This window comes from Balearica regulorum, chromosome 2 (assembly GCF_011004875.1).
Source record: "Balearica regulorum gibbericeps isolate bBalReg1 chromosome 2, bBalReg1.pri, whole genome shotgun sequence".
NCBI lineage: Eukaryota > Metazoa > Chordata > Aves > Gruiformes > Gruidae > Balearica > Balearica regulorum.
The window spans coordinates 10,105,726-10,132,130 of record NC_046185.1 but is presented as its reverse complement, the minus strand read 5'-3'; the positions used below and the strand labels follow the sequence as shown (position 1 = coordinate 10,132,130).

The following is a 26,405-nucleotide window of genomic DNA, read 5'->3' as shown; positions in this document are numbered from 1 at the left end:
AGCCTACCAATTCTGCAGACCTAGCTTGACCCAGCTCTAAATGAAACCAAATTAAGGCTTTCAAAAAGATTAGGGTCAAGGCTCAAGAGGTCAGGCCTCAGGACACTAAACATGAGTTCTTATTTTGGACTGCCAAACTCTACATGTAAGACACAGTGCTATTGAATTAAGATATTATAAAGGGAGCACCTAGGGACCTAAGTCTGGGATATCATCCAAAATGCAGCATAACCTGCTTAAGTGCCTGAGAAACCACGGCCTTGTATTTGTTCATCATAAATGTATAGGAAATAAAAATTCTTCCACTGTAGCTGTTCGGTTGAACTTGCACGTGATTGTTTCTTGTTTATGCCTGCTTAGAGATAAAAGCAAAACTGAAGTCTGCACATCTCCTATAGGATCAGTCCAATATCTGTGCTAAGATTTTTTTGGCAGCATGCTGATAAGATCAAGTACAGCAGAAGACATAGCCAAGGTTAGAGGAATAGGAACAAACATCCATAATACTTTTCTGTCCATGAACTTCTCCCAGAACTATGACACCTGGGTTGGATGCCCTCTTCATTCAAGACCAAATGCTTTTCTTTCCAGGGGTTCCCTTACTGTCAAGATCAAGTGAAGTTTTAAATGCAGCTTTTGCCTTCCCTTTTCCTTGTGTACAGTCACAAATCAAGAGTTGAGCCAGAAGGAAAATTTACGTAAAACAAAAGATGCAGATGTCTGAAATCTGTTTTTCTCCCCTCACAAGAATAACCAGTGAAAAACTGACAGAAATAATAGTATTTCAGCAATCTACTCTAGTATGATCTATTGCCCATGTGAGCATATAGAAAGTTCATTGCAGGAAATGAATCAAACTCCCAGGCCTCTCAGATGGAGAAGATGAATCACTGCAAGGTTGGCAATGTAACATAATGGCTTCATAGAGTATAATTACAGCAGAAATATGACATTAATTTATGTCACTTAGAGTAATTTCCCCAACTCAATATTTCAAAGAATGAAAACTGTTGCAAAGATTTTTAAATTCAGTGATGTGCCTGCCCTGTCAGGGAAAAGTACAAATGGATCAAATATTTATCCTGTGGGAGACAGATATAAACTGAGATAAAATTCTGAAACTCCCATACAAAGTAGATGCAATAACAGAAAGATGATTCCCTTCTTTAACACATAGACTAAGGCAACCTATATGGGAAACTCTCTGAAGATCCTCAGTAAGATAAGTTTTATGATGATTTAAATAATGTTTTCTTTCACTGAATTTACGGAAATCCCCAAAAGACTCAGCTCAGAAAAATATTCAAACATGTACTTGAGCGTATACAAAATTCCATCCTTTTTCAGCAGAGCTCTGAAGCATACATTGAAAGACACTTAAATGTATTGTTAGGAAACGGGTAAGTTACCATGACGGGTGTGAATTATAGCTTGTTAGCTGTTCCATGGAAATGATGTCCATGCTTTTCCATTGTGGTCGTTTACTTCTGTGATATCTACTAGAGGTATAACAGATGAGCATGCAGTTGTCTCCAAGACTCTCTGAATCAAAATCTCACACAATTTTGTGATAGCTTCTTCATGTGCTTATACATTGAATTGTTTTTAGAATTGGAATTTAGGAAATTTGAACTTCCAGATTATTTCCTCATTCAATATGTTCAAGCATATTGAAACCTTCTGACTAAAAACCCTCATACTGTTATTCTAGGGTTGCTCATCTGTTGACCTTCGCTCATTTAACAGGCATGTTTTTTTAAGACTGAAACAGATTTTTTGAACCAGAGTATCAGAACTTGAAAAACAAAGACCAAAATTTGCCTTCTTAAATCTTGACAGTGATTTTCAGCTCCTGAAAGAAGATAAGAACTGCCATAAAGCATCCATGTGCCTCCAAATCTTCTCTCACAAAAGGGATAGTGGTAAATATCCTTTCCCTAAACAGCTTCCCAGGTTCCAGCAATCAACTTTTAAGGGCATTCTTGAGGCCAAGGCTCCATAAGGTTTAAAGCAACAAGCAAGGTTTAAAAACCTCTGCTGATCTTATCTTGTAGGAATTTATCTAGTCGTTATTTGAATCTATTTATATTTACAGCCTCTTTAACATTCAGTGACAAAAAGGCCCACAAAGCATTTCTGAAGTGCAGGGAAAAAACACAAGACTACTGTGCAAGATGGGAAACCGGGAAGTGAGACAGCTGCAGGCAAAGTGGTTATGTGACTCCTTCTCCCCTAATTCCAATGGCACTAGACACCCTCACGGGAATTAACAGAGATGAATCTGTGCAGATAGAAAAAATGTCATTTTTTTTTTGCTGGTATAGCAGTGATTAATATAGCAGCAGAAATATCTTTTGAAAACTGGTTCCATTAATAAGGTCCATAAATCTTCTTGTACATACTGAGAAAAAAATAAAAACAACAGCTACCAGAAATAAAGAATTTTGAACGTGTATTGGGAGAAGAACTTTTAAAAAAGCAAACAAACTTATTAGTATTATAGCAATACAGCACATAAGGAAGAGCAGCAGGTCAGGTACTACTCTGGATACTTTCCCAGCTGAGAACTACGAAATACATGGGACACCACTGCTGCAGAGTACAGTTACCTGCCTGCATCTAACCACCATTTTGGTATTTTTAGACATAAATATGGTTAACCAGATCTTCCAGAGATGATCCAAAAAATATTGCTGCATTACTGTAACACAATAAAAGTCTTTTTCCTTATACAAATACTGTATTCTCAAAGTTATTCTATAAGCAGACATAAGGTTAATCTGAGTGTTAGAAACCACCTGAGAATTATGTTCATCTGGGCATTTCCATTTTAGTACTCGCTCTGCCAAAGACCAAATGGAACCAGGGGCATGTTTTAGTGGTGGGCATGTTCTGCTGGCTCTACTATGATGCTAGAAAACTGACCTTAGTCCTTTTACACACACTTGTGTTCTTACTACTAAATAGCAGAAAAAAATGCCAATTGATGGGTTTGACCATGCAAAACATGTGAATGCAGAGGTTTCACCTGTGTCACATTTTCATCACCTTGATAGGAAGTTGTTGCTTGGTCAGCCCCAGATAAAAGTAGAAGTGAGAAAAGATCTACCAGATCACCTCCTTGCTTCCCCTTTGGCACAAGGTTGCTTTCCCCAGCTGGGTAATATGTATCATCAGCAGCAATAACGCACAACAGTACAATTTGTTTATGTAGCATGTAAAAAATGAACCCAAATCACTGATTCCCAAGGTGATTACCAGTCACTTAGCAAAGAGGGACTATTATAAGTCTGGATCAGGTTTTACTTCAACCCTGGAAACAGCAGGCCAAACTTTTGCAACACAAAGTTCCCACTTACCTCAGCGGGGGCTCTGCTTAGAAACATAAAAACATAATGTCAGTAGATGCTGCTGTGTCACATGAAAACATGTAGCTGCAGATAATGTGATACAAGAGTAGTTAATATTGGAAAAAAAAGTGAAAAAATATTTCCAGACACTTTTGGGGAACAAGCAGATTTTATTGGTTCATTCCACGCCAATCCTAGAAATGTTATCCTGCTGTTTCCCCAAGAGCACCTTCAGATATATAGAGATATATTTCTGTTTTTACCTGGAAGAAGGAAGTAAGCTTTGGATAGCGGTGATAAATACAAGAACAATAAATGCGCACACCAAGTTTGATTTGAATACTTCATCCCGCATTTGAGAATACTGGAATAAAAAAAAAACCAACAAAAAACAGAAGAGTATATTAGCTGTTAATTCATGCAGTTGTTTCATAAAGACTGATGCATATAGGACACTTTGGGGAAATTAGCAGGAAGAGCTAATAAATGGATAAACCTGAATTTGTTTTTTAAAATGAAACACAACAAATAAATAATTAACAAGCTGGTAAAATACTTTATCCAAGAGAGCAAAACTCTGTAATTTGCAATACAAAGTTGTTTTACTTAGTTGCCTCTTTTTAAAAATTATTTGCTTTAAAAATCCCCAAATAGATACCAGGGGCTTGTGCTGCTGAGTAGAATACTAAATGCCTAACAGCATAACCGGAGGAACCATGGGTTTCCTCACCTGAAGACAAACACTGAAGTCAGCTGCAACTCTGCATCCATGATGTCATGGAGGTGTTTCCATGCTTGCCAAACTGAGGCCAGTCTGTTTTCTTTTTTACTTTTTTTTTTTTTTTAAGAAAAGTACATAGTTTGGGACATTCTGTGACTATTTGGAATGTGGGTCATGATCTCTGTATCCTAACTTATCCAGAGGCTGTGCAGAAATTTGGCAATATGGGCATTCTCCAAGGAGCAAATAAAGGTATTGTTATGTAAAAGGCCATCTGAGGTGCATTATTATTATGATTTATTTCAAAAGTATTTTTATCTATCATATCAAACCACAGAAAATGCTAGCAGGTTCCCCTTTTATGGGAGTTACCAAGAAAAGGAGTAACTGATACATCAGTGAATCACAGTGGATCAGTTAAAGTGGAAATGTTACCCAAGTCCTCAGCTGGTATTTATCACTGCTAATTCACTTAAACTCCAATTGTTTACAGCAGATGAAGATTGGTCCATAGACATATTTTTGTAAATCTCTTTATCCTATACTGGTGCCACTAAATTTTCTTCACCTAATAAAAAAATCCCACAGACGCCTGCCCCAGTCATTTTTCCTCTTCTGAACAATAACTCCGTTTTATTTAATCTCTTGCAGTTTTGAAGGAGCTAAGAGTTACGTGTACAGAAAAAAAGGAAATCAGTCAAAGAGATATCAGATATCAGAATCTTTCTCTGGCAATTTGGAAATAAGACAAACTGCAGTTATAAATGCCTAGAGAGCATTACAATTGAGAAAAATTAAAACCATTAGGCAATATATCAGGAACATACATTGAGAGAGTTCAGCTATGAACTGCATTTTATAGCTAATCTGAAGGAAGCTTTATAGCTCTTGAAGAAAGATCCTGTATAGACTTAGACCGTATTTGCTACGTGGACCTTCAGTAGGGACTTGATCTCAGTTATAAACATCTGGTCAAAACACTCTGAAGCTCCTGAAATGGGAAAAAGGCTTCTCTCTTCCCTGCTCCCATTTGTTCTGAGTAAGAGAGGGCGTTTATTTGTTGGCATCCCTCATTTTGAGTCCTCCTCTGCTGTGATTATACCCTGTGTCTACTGTTGGCAGAAGCAGTATCACTTTGACATGATTTTTGATGGTGTTTACAGACAACTCCATTTTGCTGCTGGAAGCACAGAGGCACTGACCCTGATTTCATGTGTGGGGAAACAGAACTGTGTCAGTCCGCTTAAATAATGGACTAGGGCTTTTTTTGATTGCGACACAAAAGAGAACCGAAGGGAAAAAGAAAAGTGTGTTCCTTAAAATATAACATGAAAACCCACAACTGTTCCTTAGGGAAATTATAGCAAACTAACCCAATGAAACACAAAACATGGAATTGCCTGCCGTGTCGAGAGTTATATCAAAAGGATGAATGCTGTGGTCTAATCAGTGACAATGCTGTGATGAGAAATTGTTAGCATAGCTGAGGCAGCACAAACACCAATGATAAATGTAGCACTTCTGCAGCAGTCTATCCCTTAATGACTTGGAGAAGTAACTGAAGGATAGACTAAGCCTCAAGGCACTTCCATAAGCATGGGAAGGCATGTAGCCAACTAGAGCTGCATAGAAGGGTAGGAAGAATCATGGTGTGACCTACTCTACAATGAAACCTTAGCTGCAACAGCCCACAGACCTACCTTGCAGTGGCATGACTTGCTCATGGTGCAGTGAAGGCTCATCCTGCTTCCCATGGGGCTTGAGCCGTTCGACTGCACTCTTGAGGGAACACTGTTTATCCACTAGCCCAGCCAGCTACCTGAAACTGAGCTTGCATAAGAAAGGCCAAATTTCCTCTGCCAAGTAATGCTGCTTATTCCCCCCCTCCTCTCTTTTCCCAGGGCTCTTTGAAAGGGGAGCACTGGGAATGAAACAGACTTCTGTGTTCCCCTAGAGAAAGTGTTTGTTTCCTCCACTGGGAAGGAAAGTTTTTGGTCTTATCCTCACTGCTGCTCTTTGACTCAGATAGGACCTTATGGATGAAAAGGGAGACCATGTGGTTTTTTTCTTCAGAGCAATGGTGTTTTTGCCACTGGAAAAACTTCTGCAGTAGAGGGGAAGGACAGAAGAAGATCTATCAGGGAGCCTAAGGCAGGAGAAAAGATAGATGAACTTCTGAGAAGATCAAATGGTAGACACAGGTCCAGGTGTTGATCAATAACAGAAAATAAGATGCTGAACAGGTCCAGAGTTTGCTCAGTGTTTCTTGCTGACCTTCTTGCCACTGGAAGTTTCTGGGTTGAAGGAAAGCGGTGAGGCCCATGTCTGCAAGGATATAGCATGCAGGGAGGGCAACGTTTTTTTCCTACTCATTTAATTTCTAAACCTGAACTGTGAAATTCAAAGCCCTTTTGATATTTTCAGTGGGCTCACCTCACAGAAAATATGAAGACACTTCACCTCTAAGCCCAGTCTGATTTATGATCCCAATGTACTTTATGGATATCACCAATACAAATATGTAGGAAGGCTTAGAATATCTTTATACAAATCTTTACATTGGAAACTTTCATTAACAAATACCCTACCAGCATGTAAACTTCCCTGCCCTCTTACTATGCTTTATCCTGTACAAAAGTATATGGTACTGATATTTCCAAGTCACTGCTATTAAGGTGGAGCATCATAATAATATATTTAATTATTGGAAATCATCTAAAGTAGTATAACATTTTCCTTATGAGCTATTACATATTTGGAAATCCTTAGTATATTTTCATGCTACCTTTAAAAGTACTCTCCTGTGATGAGTCTTTTGGTCTATCTGCCTACATCCTATTTGTGAAAATAACTTCTAGCAAAATTGGGAAAATATAAGAGTGAATTAGTCTCTACATGAGATATCAAGTGCTAATGGGTGAAATACAGGTTAGTAATGACTAGTCCATTTGGGTAAAGAAGCTATAAGATATAGCAGGTGGGGATCCTGCACAAATCCTCTGAAAAATGAAGTATTACAAAATTCATACGGAAATATACATACTGCCTCAGGGAGATCACCCATTCGCTGATGCAACCGTTACTGCTTGCTGTGGAATCGTTTATTCTCTCACCAAGGACATAGAGCAATGAGATAAGAGAGGAGTTGGAAGATAAACCAATGGCTTAAACTACTGTGATATACCAGTCTTTTAAACCTTTGTAAACCAGGAGCAGTGCTAGCTCCCATGGTAGTTTTGGACATGCTGATTCCAGAAATTATTTTTTTTTTTACCTTTTGAAACCTTACATGAACCAAAACAGCATTTTCCTTGCTAGCATAAATCCTCTGTTTGCAATTGTTTTACAATGAAAAAAACCCCAAACAACCCAGACTGTTTAAATAGAAGCCCAGCATGACATTTCAGATCTATTCAAGTCACCCCAAAATATTTATGATCCCACGGCATGGTAGTCTTGTTACTAATTCCGGAGGAAGAAATATAGTTTAGTGTTCATATGGTTACTCACTTCTTTGTGGTTTGAGGTACAGAGCATTAACACAATTCTCATTGAACAGGGTTAACGTAACACTTGTTGATCAAAACCTCAGCTATGGGTACCGGTTGTTCTGCCTGCTGAATAACTGTAAAGTCTGGGGTGAGAAGTACTTACAGATAAAAGAAATAAGTTTTAGGCAGATGCCAGCACTGCCTGAAAGTGGGATGGCTAAATGTGAGGGCACAAGATTTTACATTGGGGAAGTTATTTTGCTTCAGAGCTACCTCTGACTTGAAGCTGTCACTGGCAGCAAATGAAAACGGCAGTGTGAGATGGGAAGCCCGTAGTCATACACTCTCTACGTGCTCAGCAACGCTACAGAGAGCAGCTCAAGGTACTGATGTAGAAGGTCATGTAAGCAGTTGCAAAATGTTAATGGCTAGGAGAAAACATAATTTCAGGCTGAAAGGTTAGGGGTGGAGAGAGCAGAGGGAAAGGCTGCTGAAACAGCTTTATGAGAGTATCAAAACTGCTCAAAATGTTGACTTTTAAATAGACTTTTTGTCATCCAAATGCAATTCAAAATGTTATTAATATTTAAAATCTGACCTATGTAATGCAATGGATTAAAGCATGGGTTTTTTTTTTTCTCCTCCTCTTGCTTAAGTTGCATTTAAATGAAAGTCTACTCTTTCTGTATAGATTTGCCTTGTGGCTGCTAATAGTGAAGTCTAAAATGACAAAAAAGTTTATATTCTGAATAGAGCATCTGATTCTGTGCAGTGTCCCTTCATTCCAGTCCATGTTCAGGCCTCATTTTTATTAAATAATAATGTAAGACCAGGCGAACCATTGACTAGCTTCCTCATTCAGCAAGATGTTTGTGACCAGACTGTTTCCTCTTTTGCACAAAAAAGTTTGACTATACTATCCCTCACTTTCTAGGTTAAATGCTATTTTGTCTTGACTTTTTGACCTTATTTTTTGACTTTTTGACTTGAAGAGATTGAAGATTATTTATGACTTTTGAGCCTTTAGATGGTAATTCACAGGATATCAGAAATCTTGGATTTGAGTTCCTCTGGGTCCCTGTCAGCTTTGCATGATGACTGCACTGAAAGAAATACCAGTGTATCTTCTGTTGCAGCAGTAGCAGCTAATTTGGCCTTGGGGATTCTACCTTGTGTCACAATGTCATAAATATCGTCATGTAGAAATTAAATCTTTTCTTTTTTTTAAAAAAAAAAAGAACCTTTCTTTTTCCTTCTGCAGGATTGCTTGTGAAATAAGGGCTAAAATATACATAAAGCAGAATTTTTCTTTTCCAGTGGTTTTCATTAAGCTTTTACCACTGATACCACCTGAGGGCTGGTGTCCCATAAGCCAAGTAAAAAAGTCTGTTTTCCAGTGGAGGTTAAAGAGATGACGAAGTGGGCCTCCATGCTTCCAGTTCCCTGTTATTTTTCTTTCTTTTCAGTCAAGTGCACATCTTGCACAACAGCAAGACCTGCTGTTGCTGCATTGTAGTAGTACACAAGTCAATGAAATCATTTGAGATCTGTGCAACCCTGCCCCATGTCATCAGCTTGTGAGGAAAGTTCTCCCATTGTCTTATCTTTTTTAATTTATAACTTACATCTGGATGTAGGCTAAAATAGAAATTAGTGAGATCATATTGTTGATGAGAAGCAGCAAAGACATGAACAATATTTACCTCTTAGAAGCACATGTTTAAAAAGGATATGTAAAACAAAGAGTTGACAATTCAGTTTTGACTTGAAATAAACATAGCAGCTGCCTAGAGGACATCAGATGGATCCTATGGCTAAATGAAAGAAACACATCTATATACATATAGATATATGTTTTGAATTGAAGTGTCAGTTTATTAATATGCTCAATCACCGTTTGTGCCAAAGCAACCTGCCATCTGACAGAAAACTGCTTGTACTTGACAGCAAGTGAAACCTGGCAAATGGCTGTTGTTTTCAGAAGCAGAGTTTGCTCAGAGTAGGCATTTTCCAACAATAAAATGTAATCATTGCAGCATTATAATACCTGCATCATGACACTGTCTATTACGACCTCTAGCTCAGCCCCAACTTCTAAAAACTGAAACAAAATGAAAAAGAAAACCAAAACCAGAAAACAATCAATGCAAGCTAGAACCTACAGCTCCTTTACTTCAGTGGACATTTATTACGATTTGAGTTGTGAATAATGCAGCTACCAAGACCCAGCTACCTTATGCTCCAGGCTGGAGTCTTTAAACATCAGTGAAAAAGGCTTGATATGCTCTCTTCTCAATTTATCGCCACTCCGTAAGTCGATGGTGTGCTCTATTCGCTTGTTAATTTCCTCAGGCCCAGACTGGACATGCAAAGCTTGTGCAAGATGGTTTGGAAGCAGATTTATTGAATTTCTTGTTAGGGCAGCCAGAGTCTAGGGGAAAGCACATGCAAACAGAATAAACCTGCTGGTCCCCTTGGGTTAAAAATGCAATGTTTTAGATCATGTTGCATTGCAAACCATTATAGCATTCCATGCAATTCATTCAATGAAATCTACAGAAGTGTAAAATAATAAGTCTGTTCCACTAAACACATACAGTACATTAAGGGGAGTACTTTAATGCTCTCTTTTATACAGACTAGGAGGTTTGCTGCTGCACCAAACACTAGGACTTTCCAGATTCTGCTAATTGATTATCAGAGCATGCATGAGGGCAGTACACACCAAAATCACAGCAGGTTATCTAACTCAGTGGTGTGTTTTCACAACTAAGAATGGAAGCTACAGAAAGCAGAAGTCACAAAACAGGAGTGATGATGTTTTTCTTGATCTTAAAGTTACTGGATGTGTGTAGTAAAGGAACAGATCAGTTAGGCAGGAGTGAAGAAGGTGACATTTCTGATTACTTCAGCATGGGTTTTCAAATAATATGTTCTTCTTCACTACTGGTATATTTCAGCCAGTCTAGATTACAGTTAGAATATATGATTTAATTTAACTGTAATTCATATTCTTATTTTAAATATTGTCCCAAATGCATTATTCCTTTGGTATTCCATTGTCTAACCAAAGAAAAAAAAGACTTTTGCACAGCTTCACAAAGGAGAGCTAGCAGAGATACGATGAAGGGTGCTTCACCTTCAGGAAAAAGGTAAGAGTTTGCATTCATAACGAGAATAACTCAATCCAGTTTCATGGTATCATTTCATGACACAAACCACAGTGAAGCAACACTTTCCCACTTGAATGGGAAAATAAACTACTACCTGTGATATTCCCATGGGTTAAGAAATGTTAATGAATGGAAAGGATATAAACCTTCATACATCACAGCATAAGACATTTCAGAGTTGTTATGGATGAGAAATACAGTTCTGCTTGAGAAAAGTTATCCCATAGGTCCTTGCTGGAAAGATCTTCTGCTATATGTCATACTGGGCATTGTTGGGAACAGGAGTTTGGGGTGGATTTATCAATAGATTTCTCTGGAAAGCCAATTCTTTTGGATTATGGGATTACCTACAGCAAATGATACAGGGAGATTTCCGCTGTTCATATTCAAAGTATAGTCAGCTATTACATTCTAATGAATCTCGGAGAGCTAATTAAAACACAGGAAGGGTCTCAGGTATCCACTGTCAAACTCCAAGTGACAACTTTCTTTACAATCCTAAAATAAAGTCCAAGGACTCCGTAGTCACAGATAGTATCTTGTTTTCTCATATTCCATCTTTTGATGAGTGACTTAAGAGCCCCAATATATAGGTAGAAAAAGATATGAGGACTGAAATCTTCTGTCTGTTGAAGTGAAAAGCAATCTTCTTGTTTGCCTTAGTAGAAAAAGAACTTCAGTAGAGAAGGTTTGTTAAAGCACTCTGCTCAAATCTCCCCATTTTCCCTCCAGAAAATCAGTATCATCAACATTTGGAGAAAAAAGAAGTATCCAGGAAACTTTTTTCATACTAAATTTTCAGATATTCCTGAATCTATATCTTAGCCTTGGAGTTAAAGTGGAAATTCTAAGGTTAGAGCTGAATCCCCAGAAAACAATCCACTGAGTTGACTGGATAAATACTGTATAACTACACACAACTTTAGTTTAAGTATTCCTGTCTCTTTTAAACTGAGCTGTATGGAAAAATTATTATCAATTTGTGGTGGCTGAAATCACACAAGAGGATCTGAAGTCACTGTTAAAGGAGGAGATCACATCAGATGCTGTTGTGTGCATTAATTCTTCAGAATTAATTCATATTGCTATATTTCCACTGGAAGTGAGGGTGGAGAAGGTCCCTAATGTTTTAGTTGGGCACTGCGTTTTATTTACATGAGGAGAATTATCTCAATTCATCCTAGTAAGTGACTACATTTTACTTCAAATTATATTTTAAAAATTGATTAATACAAAGAATTGTCTTCTTGCTGAATGTATGAAGTGGTTTACAATGCATGGTAGATGAACATGATATAATACCACCACTATGGCAACAGCGCCAGTAGTATTGGTGCAAAAATGGACTCTAAAGTTGCATTGATTTTCAGAGGATAACAAGGAAATTCATATTTGAGTTTAGTGGAGTCTTCTCTCTCTCATGTCCATACGCATACTTAAGAAAACTGCTTCCCTGTAATTAGTAATAACAATAATGAAAAATATCATGCAGATTATTGTCCCAAGAATATGCTCTAACCACATTTTGTCTCTGTATCACCCTCTTTGTTCTGCATCTTTTAAGACTGTGTTATACCAACATAAAGAAACATTGGTTCTCCCTATTACCTCATCGACACTTTTGTGAACAGCTGTATGGAAGATACAGTTATGAATCCTACAATGGGCTTTTGAACTTTCCTGATGCTGACAATAACCATTCATCATACAGGAACACATACACGCCAAAAAAAAGAGCAACAAAAAACCCAGCCAAACTTGCATCTGAGACTAAAAGATAGGATGAATTGAAACAAACAAATAATAAAACTCCAACTTTAGAGATATTGTATAGAGATCTAAAAAAGGTAGCTGTTATTAGATTTGACTTCCTTCCCGCAAAGTTTTCATGCAACAACTTCAAGCATCCTGATCTCAACAAGAAGGGAAATTTTTAATTAGTGGCATTTAGAATACTATAGGAAGGCTTCAAATTATTTATTTCATACCGCAAACACCAGGTCTTGGAAGGAAAGAGGGAAATACAAATTGAAAGAGACAGGATACAGGTAGAATTTGGTTCAAGAGGGACACCTAAATGAAGGTGTCTAGGTGCTTGGTGTTTAAGCTTCTATTACTGGCAATATACACTCTGGATATTTTCAGTTGCACAATCATAGGCAGCTATGGTCGGCTGAGATGCCCTAAGGTATCCTGGACAGCAGTCTGGATCTAGGAGATATGACAAAAGTCCTACAGGAACGCCATGCACTGCTGGTTGGTGGTGGAGACCAGCTGGCATGGCTAGGGTATGTCAAACTGCCATAGAGAGCCACAGTGAAGCAGCTGAATCAAGCTCTTACTCAGCATGTTTCAGCACAGGTGTTTAGCACTATGTGAGACATCAGAGTCTCTCACCTGGCTTCTGACAGTCCAGATGATCACAGGTCTTTTATAAGCCCCATGTCATATGGATGTCTCAGGCACCCTAGAGCACCACAAGTAGCACTAGACCCTTACGTTTAGGAGCTGAGCTGGGTGGGACATCGATACCTGGGATGGTCAGTATATACACAAATGCAGGTGCCTTGGTTTCAAACTGAATTCCATCCTGTTGTTTATACTTGTCTGTCATCTTGGCAGTCTTTCAGTATAATTTTGTGATAACTGTTAAGAGTCATTGCAGCCACCACTAAAATATGCCTATACAAGACACAGACATATTAATATGCTTTTTTCCTAATTCTAGTTATTATAGGCCCATCAGGTGCCTCCAGCACCACACACAGTGACCATATTATGCTTTCAGCTACTTCTTTAGTAAGAAGAAGAAATCCAACTTCATCTGCTATTGATTTATTTTAGAGGATGAGGCTTTCACTCTCTTAACCCAGACATTTGTTTCAATAACATAAAACCCCATCCGTATTGGGCATGGCCTGAATTTCAGAGCAGGCACTTGCGTCCTTGGCTTACCTCACCATCAGAGCTAAGGGTGATGCTAGCTGTGCTGCAGACACATGGAGCTTTTGTTAATGTCAGCGACTGCCCACATAGAGAGTTATTCTGTTCCTTAGTCATATCAACACACCTTCGATTCACTGACTTAGGCTGCCCAGAGAAAATGAATTTGAGGTAAAGAATACGAATTGCGATAAATTTGAGTTTGGTGAGAGAACTCACCAGAGGCTGCCACTTCATATTCTTCCTAACAGAAATACAGCGAAAAGGAAGACACATGTGATCAGAGTTGCTCAAATTTTGTTTTAACTTATATTGGGTAAAGAAATCATTTAAATGCTATTGGCAAATATTCAAACATAAGGAGTGATTCATTGTTGAGTTGCTGCTACTTGGATTCTCAACATTTGCTGCTCCCAGTGACCTTTAGGCTGCATAATTAATGCTATTAAATGCTTATTCTGTCCAAGACTGACACACCTCCGGATAAAGCTACTGTATCCCAGTATAATTTAAATCTATCATCTGAATTTTCAGCTGAAATACATCATTTATGAGCAGTAATGCCTATTGTCTCAACTTTAAAATTGAAAATTACATAATAATTGAATCACACATGCAATAGCAGATTTTAAAAATCTTGTCTCCACCAAAAAGCTTATAGTAAAGCTGTGTAATATAAAATTATAGCTATTTTCAGCACAAAAACAAGTTCTTACAAAAACAGTGAGAAACTATTCTAAAAATGGATTGCTTATTGCCATAAAACAAAAATCTGCTTTAAAACAACTGTTCATTTATGCCTTCATCAATGATTTTCATGGGCTTTTTACTAGTCTGTTGGGTGGAAGTTATGCAATAATGGAATAAAAACACTAGTCCTTCATTTCATTCCTCATCCTTGTTAGTATCAAGGTCAAGTTTAGCTTAGAAAATCAACGAAATGATAGCCCACTCCACAGAGATTTGTTTGGACTACAGAAATTGGAATGTCTTAAAGGGAAAGAAGAAGAAACAGAGAGAGATCAGAAGATATTGACAGCAGCATGCACCCATACCTCTATTCCTAATGAAATGAGAATATAGAGACAGACCAAGAAAATACAGAGAATACTAAAAGGCAGTGTACATGCAGATACACAGATGTAAAGAACGTATATAAACCAGGTGTTTTATATAACAGCAAACTATGCCATGCTCCAGTTAAGTTTGAAGAGATGAAGACACCACCATGGGCTGATTGTTTGTGAAGGCTTATCACTTCTGAGCAGATTTGTAAGAAGCAGAAGACGGTTGACAGAGCAAGACCTCCACACAACAATGCTTGAAGTTCAACAGACAGTGCAGACAAGTAGGACTAAGGATGTGCAGCAGAAGAAAGGATATATCATGTCATTACAGATCCCTCAGAAAAGTGGAAGAAAACTCCAGCTGACCTTATTTCATAAAGACTCATCAATCTTTCAAATGCAGTGAAAAGAGTGGTGTCTGAGGGCATTTTAACCTTTCCATCTTTAATTCCTCTAGGCAAGCAGACTTCACAAAGAGATTTTTATGACTGTACAAGAATTGTTGGTTCCCAGGGTGCCAGCAATTAGACATGCAGTGCTTTTGGAAAAGATCTGATCAGCAGCAGTTGTTATTATCTCATATTTCTTTTGAGCTATGCATGAACTTAGAGTCTAACTCACCTGCTAGTGAACCTTAATTATGTCTTAGAATCTAAGTTTATAATATGTTTTATTAAAAAAGAAAAAATAAAAGTGAAGAATGGACAAGCTGTTTTCACAAGGTGCTTTTTTAAGGTAGATCTTTTTTCTTTCCCTTATATATCAATAACCTATACCATGCTTTTTCCTCTGGCAAAACATCAGTTCACTCATCCCTTTGCTTGGATAGCAGTGCAATGAAGCTATGCAATGAGATACACGCTCTGACTAGAATGTCCCAGCTAGTTCTGTAACATTAGCTTTACTTTTAATTTGCTTCTTTATAGGCTGGTTCAATTAAAACCAAGCTGCATAGTATTTAATTTCAGTTGGAAAAACCCCCAAACCTCTGGTCCCCTGACATTTCCCCAGTTTGGATACACAATTTATTTCTTCCCTGAAACAATTTGTTTAATCCTCTGCTGTTACAGTACATGTTAGAATAAAGGTTAAAGATGAATTTGTCCCCTCTGAGGCTTCCATTATTGAAATGCACTCAAGCATGCTTTCGTACTTGATGACATTAAAGGAAGTTTGACTTACGTTCTGTTTTCCCACTATGTTATCAAATGGAAGTTCAGGGCTCCAGGATCCTTCGGTAAACGTTGCTCCACTGTTTCTCCTGTCGGAGGAGCTGACAGCCTCTTTCACAATATCTTCAGGCAAAGTCAACAGACTCTCCTCAGGTTGTTTAATTAAATAAGTCTCAATGTTATGTTTCCTCAAGAATTCATTACGCTCTTTGCCATGCCCTTCTTCAACTTTATAATCCCCGTTCAGGCAGTCCAGAGTGGCTTTGGAGATGTGAATTCTCCTGCATAAGTGAAATAAGTAGTAGCAAATACTGATTGTGCTCTAGTATAAATAGGTAAGAAGGAGTTTATGAACTCTGCATCAGTTTTAACATGATGGATAAATAGAAGGTTTTCTATTGTATATGCTGATTGCTACAAAGAAAATGAAATAGTCTATTCAACAAGCAGAGGCTTCATTTGGGGACAAATACTCTCAGGGCATGTTCACATCAATAGGATCTCATGAACGCACAAAGTCCTGTCACAGGAAAAACACTACGATATTCACACCTGATACTTTTTGCTCACAGTAATAGTGTAATGGGACACCTTCCTGAGTAAAATACTGTTCAGAGGGAATGAAAATTGCCACTTCAGGTAAATATGGTGAGAGGAAAATATACGGTATGCATTACAGCAGTTTGTGTGAAAGCTCTTTCATTTCCTTCAGTTAGACAGGTAGAATTAGTGATCTGATTGCATCTAAAGTGAATTAGGAAAATAGGGAAACTATATAAAGGCAGGTGGGGTGATAATTTCTGGTAAGACAAAGTGATGAGTTCAAAAAGCTTTTGCAAAAATGAAGTTGAATCAAAGAAATGACATGAAAAGCTCAAATTTTGCAAAAGCATCAGAAGGCTTTGGAAGTCTTCCAACAAAACGTGGAAGTGTGTGGCATTTGGACTTTCCTAACCATAATTATGACTCCTTGAGAAGGATAGAAAGAAGTTCAAGTACAAAAAAAAAAAAAAAAAAAAAAAAGGAAGTAGGTCATTCTTATTTCTGTTTTTAAGAAAGCTTCAAGCTCCTATGTGTAGGGTAGATTGGAGACACCTCTAAAACACATCCACATGGTTAGTCATGTTACACTTTATAATGCAGCATCATAAATGCAATAAGAGGAGGTGTTCATTAGACATTTATCTAACTCAAGCAAATAAATGTAGTGACTCCATTAAAATTGGTTCATTTTTCAAACTTTGGATGCATAGAACTTTCTGAAAGTCAGACTTGTGCACAGATTTCTAAAATTCAGAGTCAGCTAAAATTCTCGATCATTTCTTGATGACACACGCTGAGGCATTTCTCTCAGGCACCACAAATTGGCTTATCTCCACTGAGGAAATGGTCCTAGCACGCCCCTTGGAAACTTTCTTCTGGAACTTAAAGGATGCCACTACCAAGTTAAATTGCATAAAATACTGATGGGATAAGTCTATAAGTACATGTATGATGTACATGTATTGCCAGAAAATAAAGTGGTAGTTGTCTTTAAGCAGTGTGAAATGCCCAGGAGTATCAGAATTTGGCAGAATCTAGATCTATGTGGAATATTAAATATCAGTATGCAATTAAAAGATCAGCCATTTTTTAACCTTCTCAGCTTCTCTCTGAAGTCAACACAGGTTTTGTACAACTTTCACTGTCTGAAATCATGCCATTATGATGTCTGCAGAGATTAGCACTCTTTTGCAGTCAAATGTCAGTAAAACTGACAATAAAAAACCAGTAAAAATATTTCTCAAATATAAGCAACTTTTGGTCTGGATTTTAAAACTAGAGAATATGACGTCTCAGAACGACAATGCATTTCTTAAGCTCTTAGAAACCCAAATAATCTAAATTGATTCAAGTGAAGTACTAATTAAAAAAAAAAAAAAGAAAAGAAAAAAAAGAAAAAAGAAGAAAGAAAAAGAAAGCGATACATTAGTTGCCAGGGTGACTATCTTTGTGCTGAGTATCCACTAATATAATTTGAGAAGACTGCATTATAAAGCCCTGAAATATGGATTTTATAATGGAAATTACAGCTTTAACTAGAGTGTGGAGCTAGCTATTGAAGTAATACCCTTAAATGGACAAAATATTAATAAATAGTTGATAGATTAAAAATATTTTCTGGTTTCACTTTTTGTACAGCTTGCTTAAAAAAACCCTTAAAATGTATAGTGGAAAGACATCTTTCTAATTTTATACAAAACCAGTAAATCAGGAACCTGAGTACTGAAGTCAAAAAGTATAGCCTATCCTACTGTTGAAAATATATCAGGCCCAAAGCTTTAGATGGTACCTGTCATTGATACATCCTGGAAAATTAATTATTAGCTAGGGTTTATGCCAATTCAATGCTATAGATTGATTCCTAGGTATACCAGGTGAGGACTATTAGAAGATGGGGTCCTGGCAGAAGAGTGTCTCTGAAATAACACTGCAGGATCTTGCATGGTTTCCTTCGCAGATGTGGACACATATTTTTCCTCTCAGGAAATCAGAAATGATTGCTTTTTGTCAGTGCTCCCGAGTGCCTCCTTCCACAGCAGCTGGGCTGCCTGCCTATACTCCTTCACTTGAGGGCAATCTGTCCCGGCATCGCCCACGCTTATGAGGTCCCAGGGTGATGTGCAACCATTGAGGAGGAGAGCTGAGCCCCTTCTCTCCTGCCCCCAGATGGGGTGGAGGGATCCTCTCCATCCCAGGCAGGCGAGCTGCCTCCCTCCGCTGTGTGCTCAGGAAAGGGCTGTGGTTCATCTTTGCTCTTGTTTCACACTGTGGGAGCGGGACCATTCATAACCCCAGGGCAGCTTTTCTGATGAAAAAGAGGAAAGCAGGGCAGCTCTGGGAATAGGAATGATTTCGGTATTGTGGTGAGCAGAGGGGATTTGAATGCTGGTGGCAGGGAGAAGTAAGGAGAGGCTGAAGTGAACTTATCTGCTCTATTAAATCTGCTCTGCGCATTAGGAAATCTGATGTAAATCACTGTTTTGAGGGACTTAGTGAATTGCTGTCACACACAGGCTTTGTTCTGCTGGCAAACTGATATACAGGAGTGGAAATCGCTCTGCTCCAATAGACTGCAACCTAGCCAGGCATTTTATCAACTACAGCAAGGTGCTGCATTCTCTGGGTTATTCATTAATAGCTGTACTACTTGCACGCATTAACAGCAATAAACTAGACTTTTTGCAGGTGCGGATGGTGAAACTTAGATAATTGATTTGCTCATGTTAACAAAGCAGCATGTGACCTTTCTTAGTCATCTGGGGCTATCGTGGGATAAACAGCAGGGAAAGAAAATTTTTTTCTGCAATTTCATACGCTGGTGACATATGTAGAGTATAGAAGTTGTTTTCAGAGCATGCAATGTTTAATTTTCTGCTGATTCTAAGAATATATATTAGCATAAAGGTCTACTATGGGGAACAGTGGAATGGGCCCATATTTGCAAATGCAATATAAAGCAAATAATAGCTTTCTAACTTCCTGGGAACATGACAGCTCTGACAGATCCTGATGTGTGTGTAGGGAGTACAGCACATGACTCAGATTTGATGACTTAAAACTTGTCTCACTCAAGATGACAGCATCACTTAGACTTTTTCTGCATAAAGATGTTCGCTGCTATTGCTTCTGTGTTCCATTGCCAAAAATTGAATTGTTGTAGGGGATCTTTTGTTACATGTTTCATCATTGGAAGGTGGAACTGAAAGTGAACAGAGTATTCCTGCAACCACTACTGTTGATTCAAATTCAGGATTTTCAACTTCCAAACTATTGTGAAATATAAGCCTTGTCAGGCAGAAATAACATTTTATCTTCCTGGTGAATCAGCCACCTCAGACAAAGAAAACTAGGCAGCTCAGTGCAAACCATATATTTTCACATATAGACAGGGTGACGTAAATGTCTCAAAAGATCTACTAAAGCATCAAATTATTTAAAAGACTTCCTAGAGAGCCTGCTCTCCGTAACACCTGGTTATTAGTGTAACGACCTATGAACACATAATTCTTCCCACACTTTGTGCATTATGAAATAAAATAAATTACAGCCTTGTGCCTCACAACAGCATTTGAATGCAAAGGACAAGACAATGAAGCTTGGAAAAACTCGGGAATGGTCAACATCTAAGTGGGAAATTTGGGCTGAATACAGCCACTGACCTTTTTCAGGAAATCATAGCTGGAAAAGGAAAAGAACTATTTTTGTCTTTTCCAATACTTCTGCAAGCTAACCATTTCTACCCTTTTTGGCTATAGCCTCACAAATCCATGCCAATCCCACAATACCAAAAAAAAAAAAAAAAAAGTTCATAGTTGATGAAATAATGTAAGACAGTTAATCTATTGGCAAAGTTAACAGTGTACCATGTTGGCAATGTTTTCCGACTGTGGGAAATAAATACACGTTGCCTTACCCCGGAATTCCGCCTGACTCGAGTTTGTTTGCGATATCCACGTCCCATGACCAGACGTCAAACTGCCACTTTCGCAGGCCCAGCACTCCACACAGAACCGATCCCGAATGTATCCCTATTCTCATGTCAATGTCATGCTTCGTTCTTGACCTAACATATCTTTAAACAAACAAACAACAAACAAACAAACAAGAGCAGACTCATGAAAGTATATGCCACGTTTTTTCATATCTTTTAGAAAAGGATATGATGTAAAATATAATGATGTCATTTGTTATAAAGAACCACTTAGTCTGTAAAATGAAGAGATAACTTTCTAGGTAGCAAAGTACAAGTAGTGATAAAATGACTCTAAAAGCCAGATTATCATTAAGCGCTTAATTGCATGCATGGTTCAGTGGCACATGTTATTATTCCTGTCAGACAGAAAGAGAGAGATAGGGAAAGAAAAAGATGTCTGAGTCAATTGTCTGGACTCATTGAGTCCTTTAGCTTGGAATTATAAAAGACCATTCAACATTACAAAAACTATTATATACTTTTATATTCTATAACATTTTTTGAATAATTTTTAATATTTCCAAAATGTTATTGACTGCAATTTTCCAGAGTCACTCTTTGTCCAAAGGTGAATTATTTTCAGTAGATTTGACCAGAACACCATTTGCTCTGTTATGATAACGGTATGACTCTAAAATCAGTTTCTTCCATTCTGTGTGATGGCAAAGACCATTTCACCTCTTCAAAAGTAAACACACGTGGGCGTATTTGTTAACAGTCTCAAAAAAAGGACTTTGTCACAGCAATGTTTTCAATGAACAATATTGCCTTTATTACCTATTGGTTATAAAGGGACTTTTACTGTGTTAAAATACTATCATCTTCCTCTTCTGATACAAGGCAAGATATATCATTCATAGCCACAGGCACCTCAGTGGTGTCTTAGACCTAGGACTGACTCTTCCAAATCAGTATTGAGATTCTCCAGCAAATCACAGTGGGAAGCTCACAACTAAAATCATTGAGCTGTATCCGTTGGTATGACAAAGACTGCACTTCTCCAGTTCCTCCCATGTGACAACATTTATTTACACCAGAAATACTATTAGAGCTAGTATTCATTAATATTTGAATAGCATGTTCAGGATAGGAAAAGCACATTGCTGCTGTTGGTCTACCAAGGAGGCTGCTGTTTCTCTGTAGAGTCCCAGTTCTGCGGTCTCTGAAGTCAATAACAGCACAGCAAGATCACACAACAGAGCAGGCAAAGAATAAACAGCTCTATTTCACAACTCTGAAGCTAACTACCATTGCTTCAGATGCCTCAGTCATGACCTTGACAGACCCTCTTTAGAGGAGAAAAGGGTAAATTGCTTACTGCATTCAATACTTGGCCTTCCATTGGTTCAATGGGGCATCGATTCAGCTGGGGGGGGGTGTGGTGTGAAGAAATAAGAGCTTTAAAATGGAGAGAAACTAGTTGTATAAAAATGTGAGGAATTGAAAATAAGCAATTCATCTTTATTTCCCTTTTCTGTATATTCTGAAACCTTGGAGAAAAGCATACATGTGATAAGTCCCAGTGCAGTCGTTTGCCTGCAACAAGATCTGTTCATCACATAAGGAAGATAACATATTTCAGATATCTAAAAAGAAGAGATTTATAAAAGTTAATCATAAAATAATAAAAAAGAAGCTTTGAGAATGGATTTTTCTGTGTTCTGATACTCTGAGTTTATAGTTTTCATTTACAAATTTCTTTACTAGTTTTCAAGCAAGAGGGCTCAGAATATCGAAATTAAACAAACACACACATCTCTCTGGAAGATGGGACATGAAAACAACTCCTCCACTCTGAAGTTGCCTTAAATGTTATGAGAAGAGTTAAGAGAAGTAAAAATGCTGCTATTTGTAATGTGTTTTGAAGAATTTTTATAGATATGCTACAAAAATATCAAAACTAACACTCATAAGTGTCAGAGGAATTATCACACAACTCCCCACATGATCATTTCCCCAGTCTGCCTTTTTCTTTTGCTCAGACTAAGATAATTATTTCTCATTTTATGTCTGATTTCCTTATCTGGAAATAAAAAGCTAATTAGATCCAGAGGAATAATTGAGCAAAAAGCTTTTCATTGAAAAATGCACACAATAAAAGGACCTCAAGTTTAATGAAATGGTCTAATAGCATATATTTATGCAATCTCTCTATGTATATACATATATACACGCACTCTATTAGACCAATTCAGATTTTAAGTACCATAGTATTTAATTGCTAATAAATATTAGTATTTCACATTGGACAAATACTAGCATTGGGTGATCATCAATGGCATGGAATTTAACCCACATCCTGAGGTGTATCGAACACAGTATAACCAGCCGGTCAAAAGAGAGGATTGTCCCTCTTCAGCATTGGTGCGGCCTCACCTTGAGTACTGTGTGCAGTCCTGGGCCCCACAATTTAAGAAGGATGCGAAGGTCATTGACTGTCTCCAGAGGAGGGCAACCAAGCTGGTGAAAAGGCTGGAAGGAAAGTCCTATGAGAAGCAGCTAAGGGCTCTGGTTTTGTCTATTTTGGAGAAAAGGAGGCTGAGGGGCGACCTCATTGCTCTCTGCAGCTTCCTGAGGAGGGGAAGTGGGGAGGGAGGTGCTGAGCTCTTCTCCCTGGTACCCAGTGCTAGGACGCGTGGGAATGGTTCAAAGCTGTGCCAGGGGAGATTTAGACTGGATATTAGGAAGCATTTCTTTACCAAGAGGGTGGTCAAACACTGGAACAGGCTTCCTGGAGAGGAGGTCGATGCCCCAAGCCTGTCAGTGTTTAAGAGGCATTTGGACAAAGCCCTTAACAACATGCTTTAACTTTTGGTCAGCCCTGAAGTGGTCAGGCAGTTGGACTAGATGATCCTTGTAGGTTTCTTCCAACTGAACTATTCTATTCTGTTCTATTATATTCTCTTCTGTTATGTTAAATACTGGTTAAATAAATTATGGTCTTGTATTCGTACCCTATATGAGAACTAACACACAAAGATCTTATTGGAGAGATCAGGTATAAATGATGGTGCAATCCCTGTGTTTCCAGAGTGTTCACTAAGGATTGCTGAATTTTACCTTTTCCTTTATAATAAAAATGTGATGATGGCCTGAAAAGGCTTTGTCAGCCTCAATCAGCCACATAGGACTTCTGCATTTGTCCAAAACTTCATATAGCTGTGCTGTCCACACCCACTCCTGCATGACCCTGCAGACCCTGATCAAGGTCCTGTCATCTCCCTTGCCTCATCTGCTGTCTTTCACAACCTCCCAGCAACTTCTTCCTGTGTGCTGCTCAGGTGATATTTGATCTCAGCTCTTCATCTACAGTCAATGTGGATTTGGCTACCTGCCTGCATCCTTTGACTGAAGGCTGTTCTGTTTTTCTATCATCTGCTGCAGTGCTGGTGCACCTGCAGGGCCCCCATCTTCACATCCTCCTCTTTCTCGCCCTTCACAGCAGTGTACTCTTTTGTTGATAGGTAGGAAACTAATTACATGAGGGGACCTGATTGAATCGAGCCACAGGCAGTCTGAGATATATTTAAACAGACCCTGTCCAGAACATGAATCAAAGCAGAACAGCAATCTGGTCCTGCTCCCATCGCTTTATTATTTGCAACACAAGACTGAGAGCAGAGTTGTTGGGAACCTGTTTGTGGAGACATTAGTTTTCATTAAACTTTTTTTGTAAGGTTTTAAATTGAATAAAGAATAAATGGTTGTAGTTTAAAAGTGAGGTGAATGATTAGTATGTAAAAAGCCATGGATGTATTATTTTTCTTTTAAATTTAGAGTTATGTGGGGTGAAACCAATTTCTGAATTTTGAAGAGAATGGAACTTCACAATGATCAAATCAATCTCCCTAACAGCCAGACTATAACATACTTTAAGAGTCTTGTTTACATACTTCTATAGGAAAAAAACAATTAAAAACTTTGAAACACAGAACACTGGATCATTTTCATCAAGAGGGGTAGTTGTCATCTATTCAGAAAAAAAGCTTCTCATAAATAATAACATGCATTAGTGAAAAAATGAAGTGTTCATTTTGCATAAGCTCAGGCATTCCACATCTTTTAGTTCTTCTGCCTTTCAAATTTATTCAACTATCATTGAAGCTTCTAATTAAAAAAAAAAAAAAAAATATTTGTTTCAACTGTTTTACAGGCTCTCTACAAACACTTTGATAAAGGGCATGCATGAAGCTGGATTATTGATGATCCATAAAGCAGCCCTGTTTACCTCACAAGCTGTCTGATATCTTATCCAGGCTGAGGCAACTGTGACTGATGCTATTCATACCATATCTCATTTCAGTTAAGTCAGTGATAAAAATTTAATTGATTCTAATTGGATCCTGGCATTTCCTTCTGGCCAGCATTCTTTGACGGGTATTTGATTTTTGTGCTGTTAATCAGAGGCTTTCCTATTTGCATGTAAAGGTGAGCCAGAAGTCAGAAATCTGCTTTTCAACCTTTTCTGTAGCTGCCAAAATTCTGAATGCCCTGGAATTCACACCTTGCGGGTTCAGACGGTGACACACTGGCTACATCTGTGCTGACCAGTTTAACTGTGCAAGGTTCTGTCTATGCTTTGAGATATTTAAAACATCCCCAGAATGTTTTTTCCTGGCCAACTAGCTCTCTCACAACCTGTCTCCAGGTTCAGGAGGTTGCATGTGACAAAGATCATTTCCAGTGGGCAATTTGAATGCAACCGCCTAGTTTTGGAAGCAAAAGTAGTTTAGAAGAATGGAGTTGGCCAGTCTGTGCCACTTTTTCTTGGTGACAGCTAACACTCCCTGGGGCTGTTTAATTTACCCATCAAGGCATAGCCACGGTCATCCTTATGCAGATGTAGTAGGAAAGTCTATGTATTCTGGTTGAAGTAAATAAGGGTCATAGCTGACCCTACTTTGAGCAGAAGGTGGGACTAGTAATCTCCTGATGTCCCCTCCAAACTGAACTATCCTATGATCCTAAGGTTCAATTACATAGACAATTTTTTAATTTTTTTTTTTTTTTTGACTCAACAGATTTGTGGAATTTTCCTAAATTAACTCAAGTGCTTTTGGTGCTGACATGAGACAGTAGTAGGTGAAGTGAGGTAAGCACTCTTTTTGGTGTGACTCTGGGAACTGTGTTATGCTTGCGATGGAGCTACCCATTATTTTTAGAAAACCTAGGTAACAGGGTGAACTAAACTACGGAACAGTTCAAAGAATACAGTTCAGGTACTGTGACTCACAGGATATAACATTTTGTAGATGGACTTTACACAGCATTGAATTTACTATTTAAGGTATATATTATCCCAAGAAGCCACTTTAAAATAGCTCCAGGGTGAGTTTACCTTGGAATTAGAGCTGGATTCCAGTGTCAGCAGAAACTATTATCTGGAGAAGTTTCATATCATCAGACATCATTAATATAACTGACTTGCTCTGAGTTCACATGGATACTATAGCAACATGGACAGAGTTAAACCAGAGCTGTATTCAAGTTTCTTATGTCTGTCTGCTCTGAGAAGCAGGAAACTATTATAGCACAAGGGGCTACAAACAATATTATCAGAAGTCTGCTTTTTAATTTGAAAACTATGTTATAAAAAGCTATATAAATATATACATTCCCATGCCATCTTGCCAACATAGCTTTGATTGTATTTGGTGACACATTCAAAGAGGTCTCAGAGGTACACGAACCTATTAGTCTCTACCCAGTTCAGTTCATATAGTCACCCAACAGCAAAAACAAGGAAAGATATGCTGTTATGACGCACTGCTCGTTCGCAGTCGATGGCTGAAATGGACACGTGGAGGTGACGATGTGATCCAGTCCCAACGTGAAAACTGTTCACTCTGGGGCCCGTCTGAAAGGTGCTGGCTGAACTTGTGACTACCTTGCAAAGCCCCTTTCCACCACCATGTAGAAATGAAGGGAAGCAATAGGTTTTGGTTTTGTGAAGCATTATTCTGTTTTCTGTG

At 38.2% G+C, this 26,405-nt stretch overlaps 1 protein-coding gene across 3 annotated transcripts in view; it reads right to left on the bottom strand.

Annotated features, from left to right (window-relative positions):
* The window catches only part of ADCY8 (adenylate cyclase 8), a 129,356-nt gene that overhangs the window by 32,832 nt on the left and 70,119 nt on the right, over nucleotides 1-26,405 (bottom strand). For 2 of the 3 annotated variants that reach the window (XM_075743311.1, XM_075743312.1), the window contains exons 6-9: nucleotides 20,374-20,532; nucleotides 15,928-16,198; nucleotides 9,796-9,993; nucleotides 3,614-3,714 (exon numbers count right to left, since the gene is read on the bottom strand). In XM_075743311.1, coding sequence (XP_075599426.1) covers nucleotides 3,614-3,714; nucleotides 9,796-9,993; nucleotides 15,928-16,198; nucleotides 20,374-20,532 — 729 coding nt within the window. The remainder of the gene's footprint in view (nucleotides 1-3,613; nucleotides 3,715-9,795; nucleotides 9,994-15,927; nucleotides 16,199-20,373; nucleotides 20,533-26,405) is intronic. The other variant, XM_075743313.1, reaches the window with a different exon arrangement.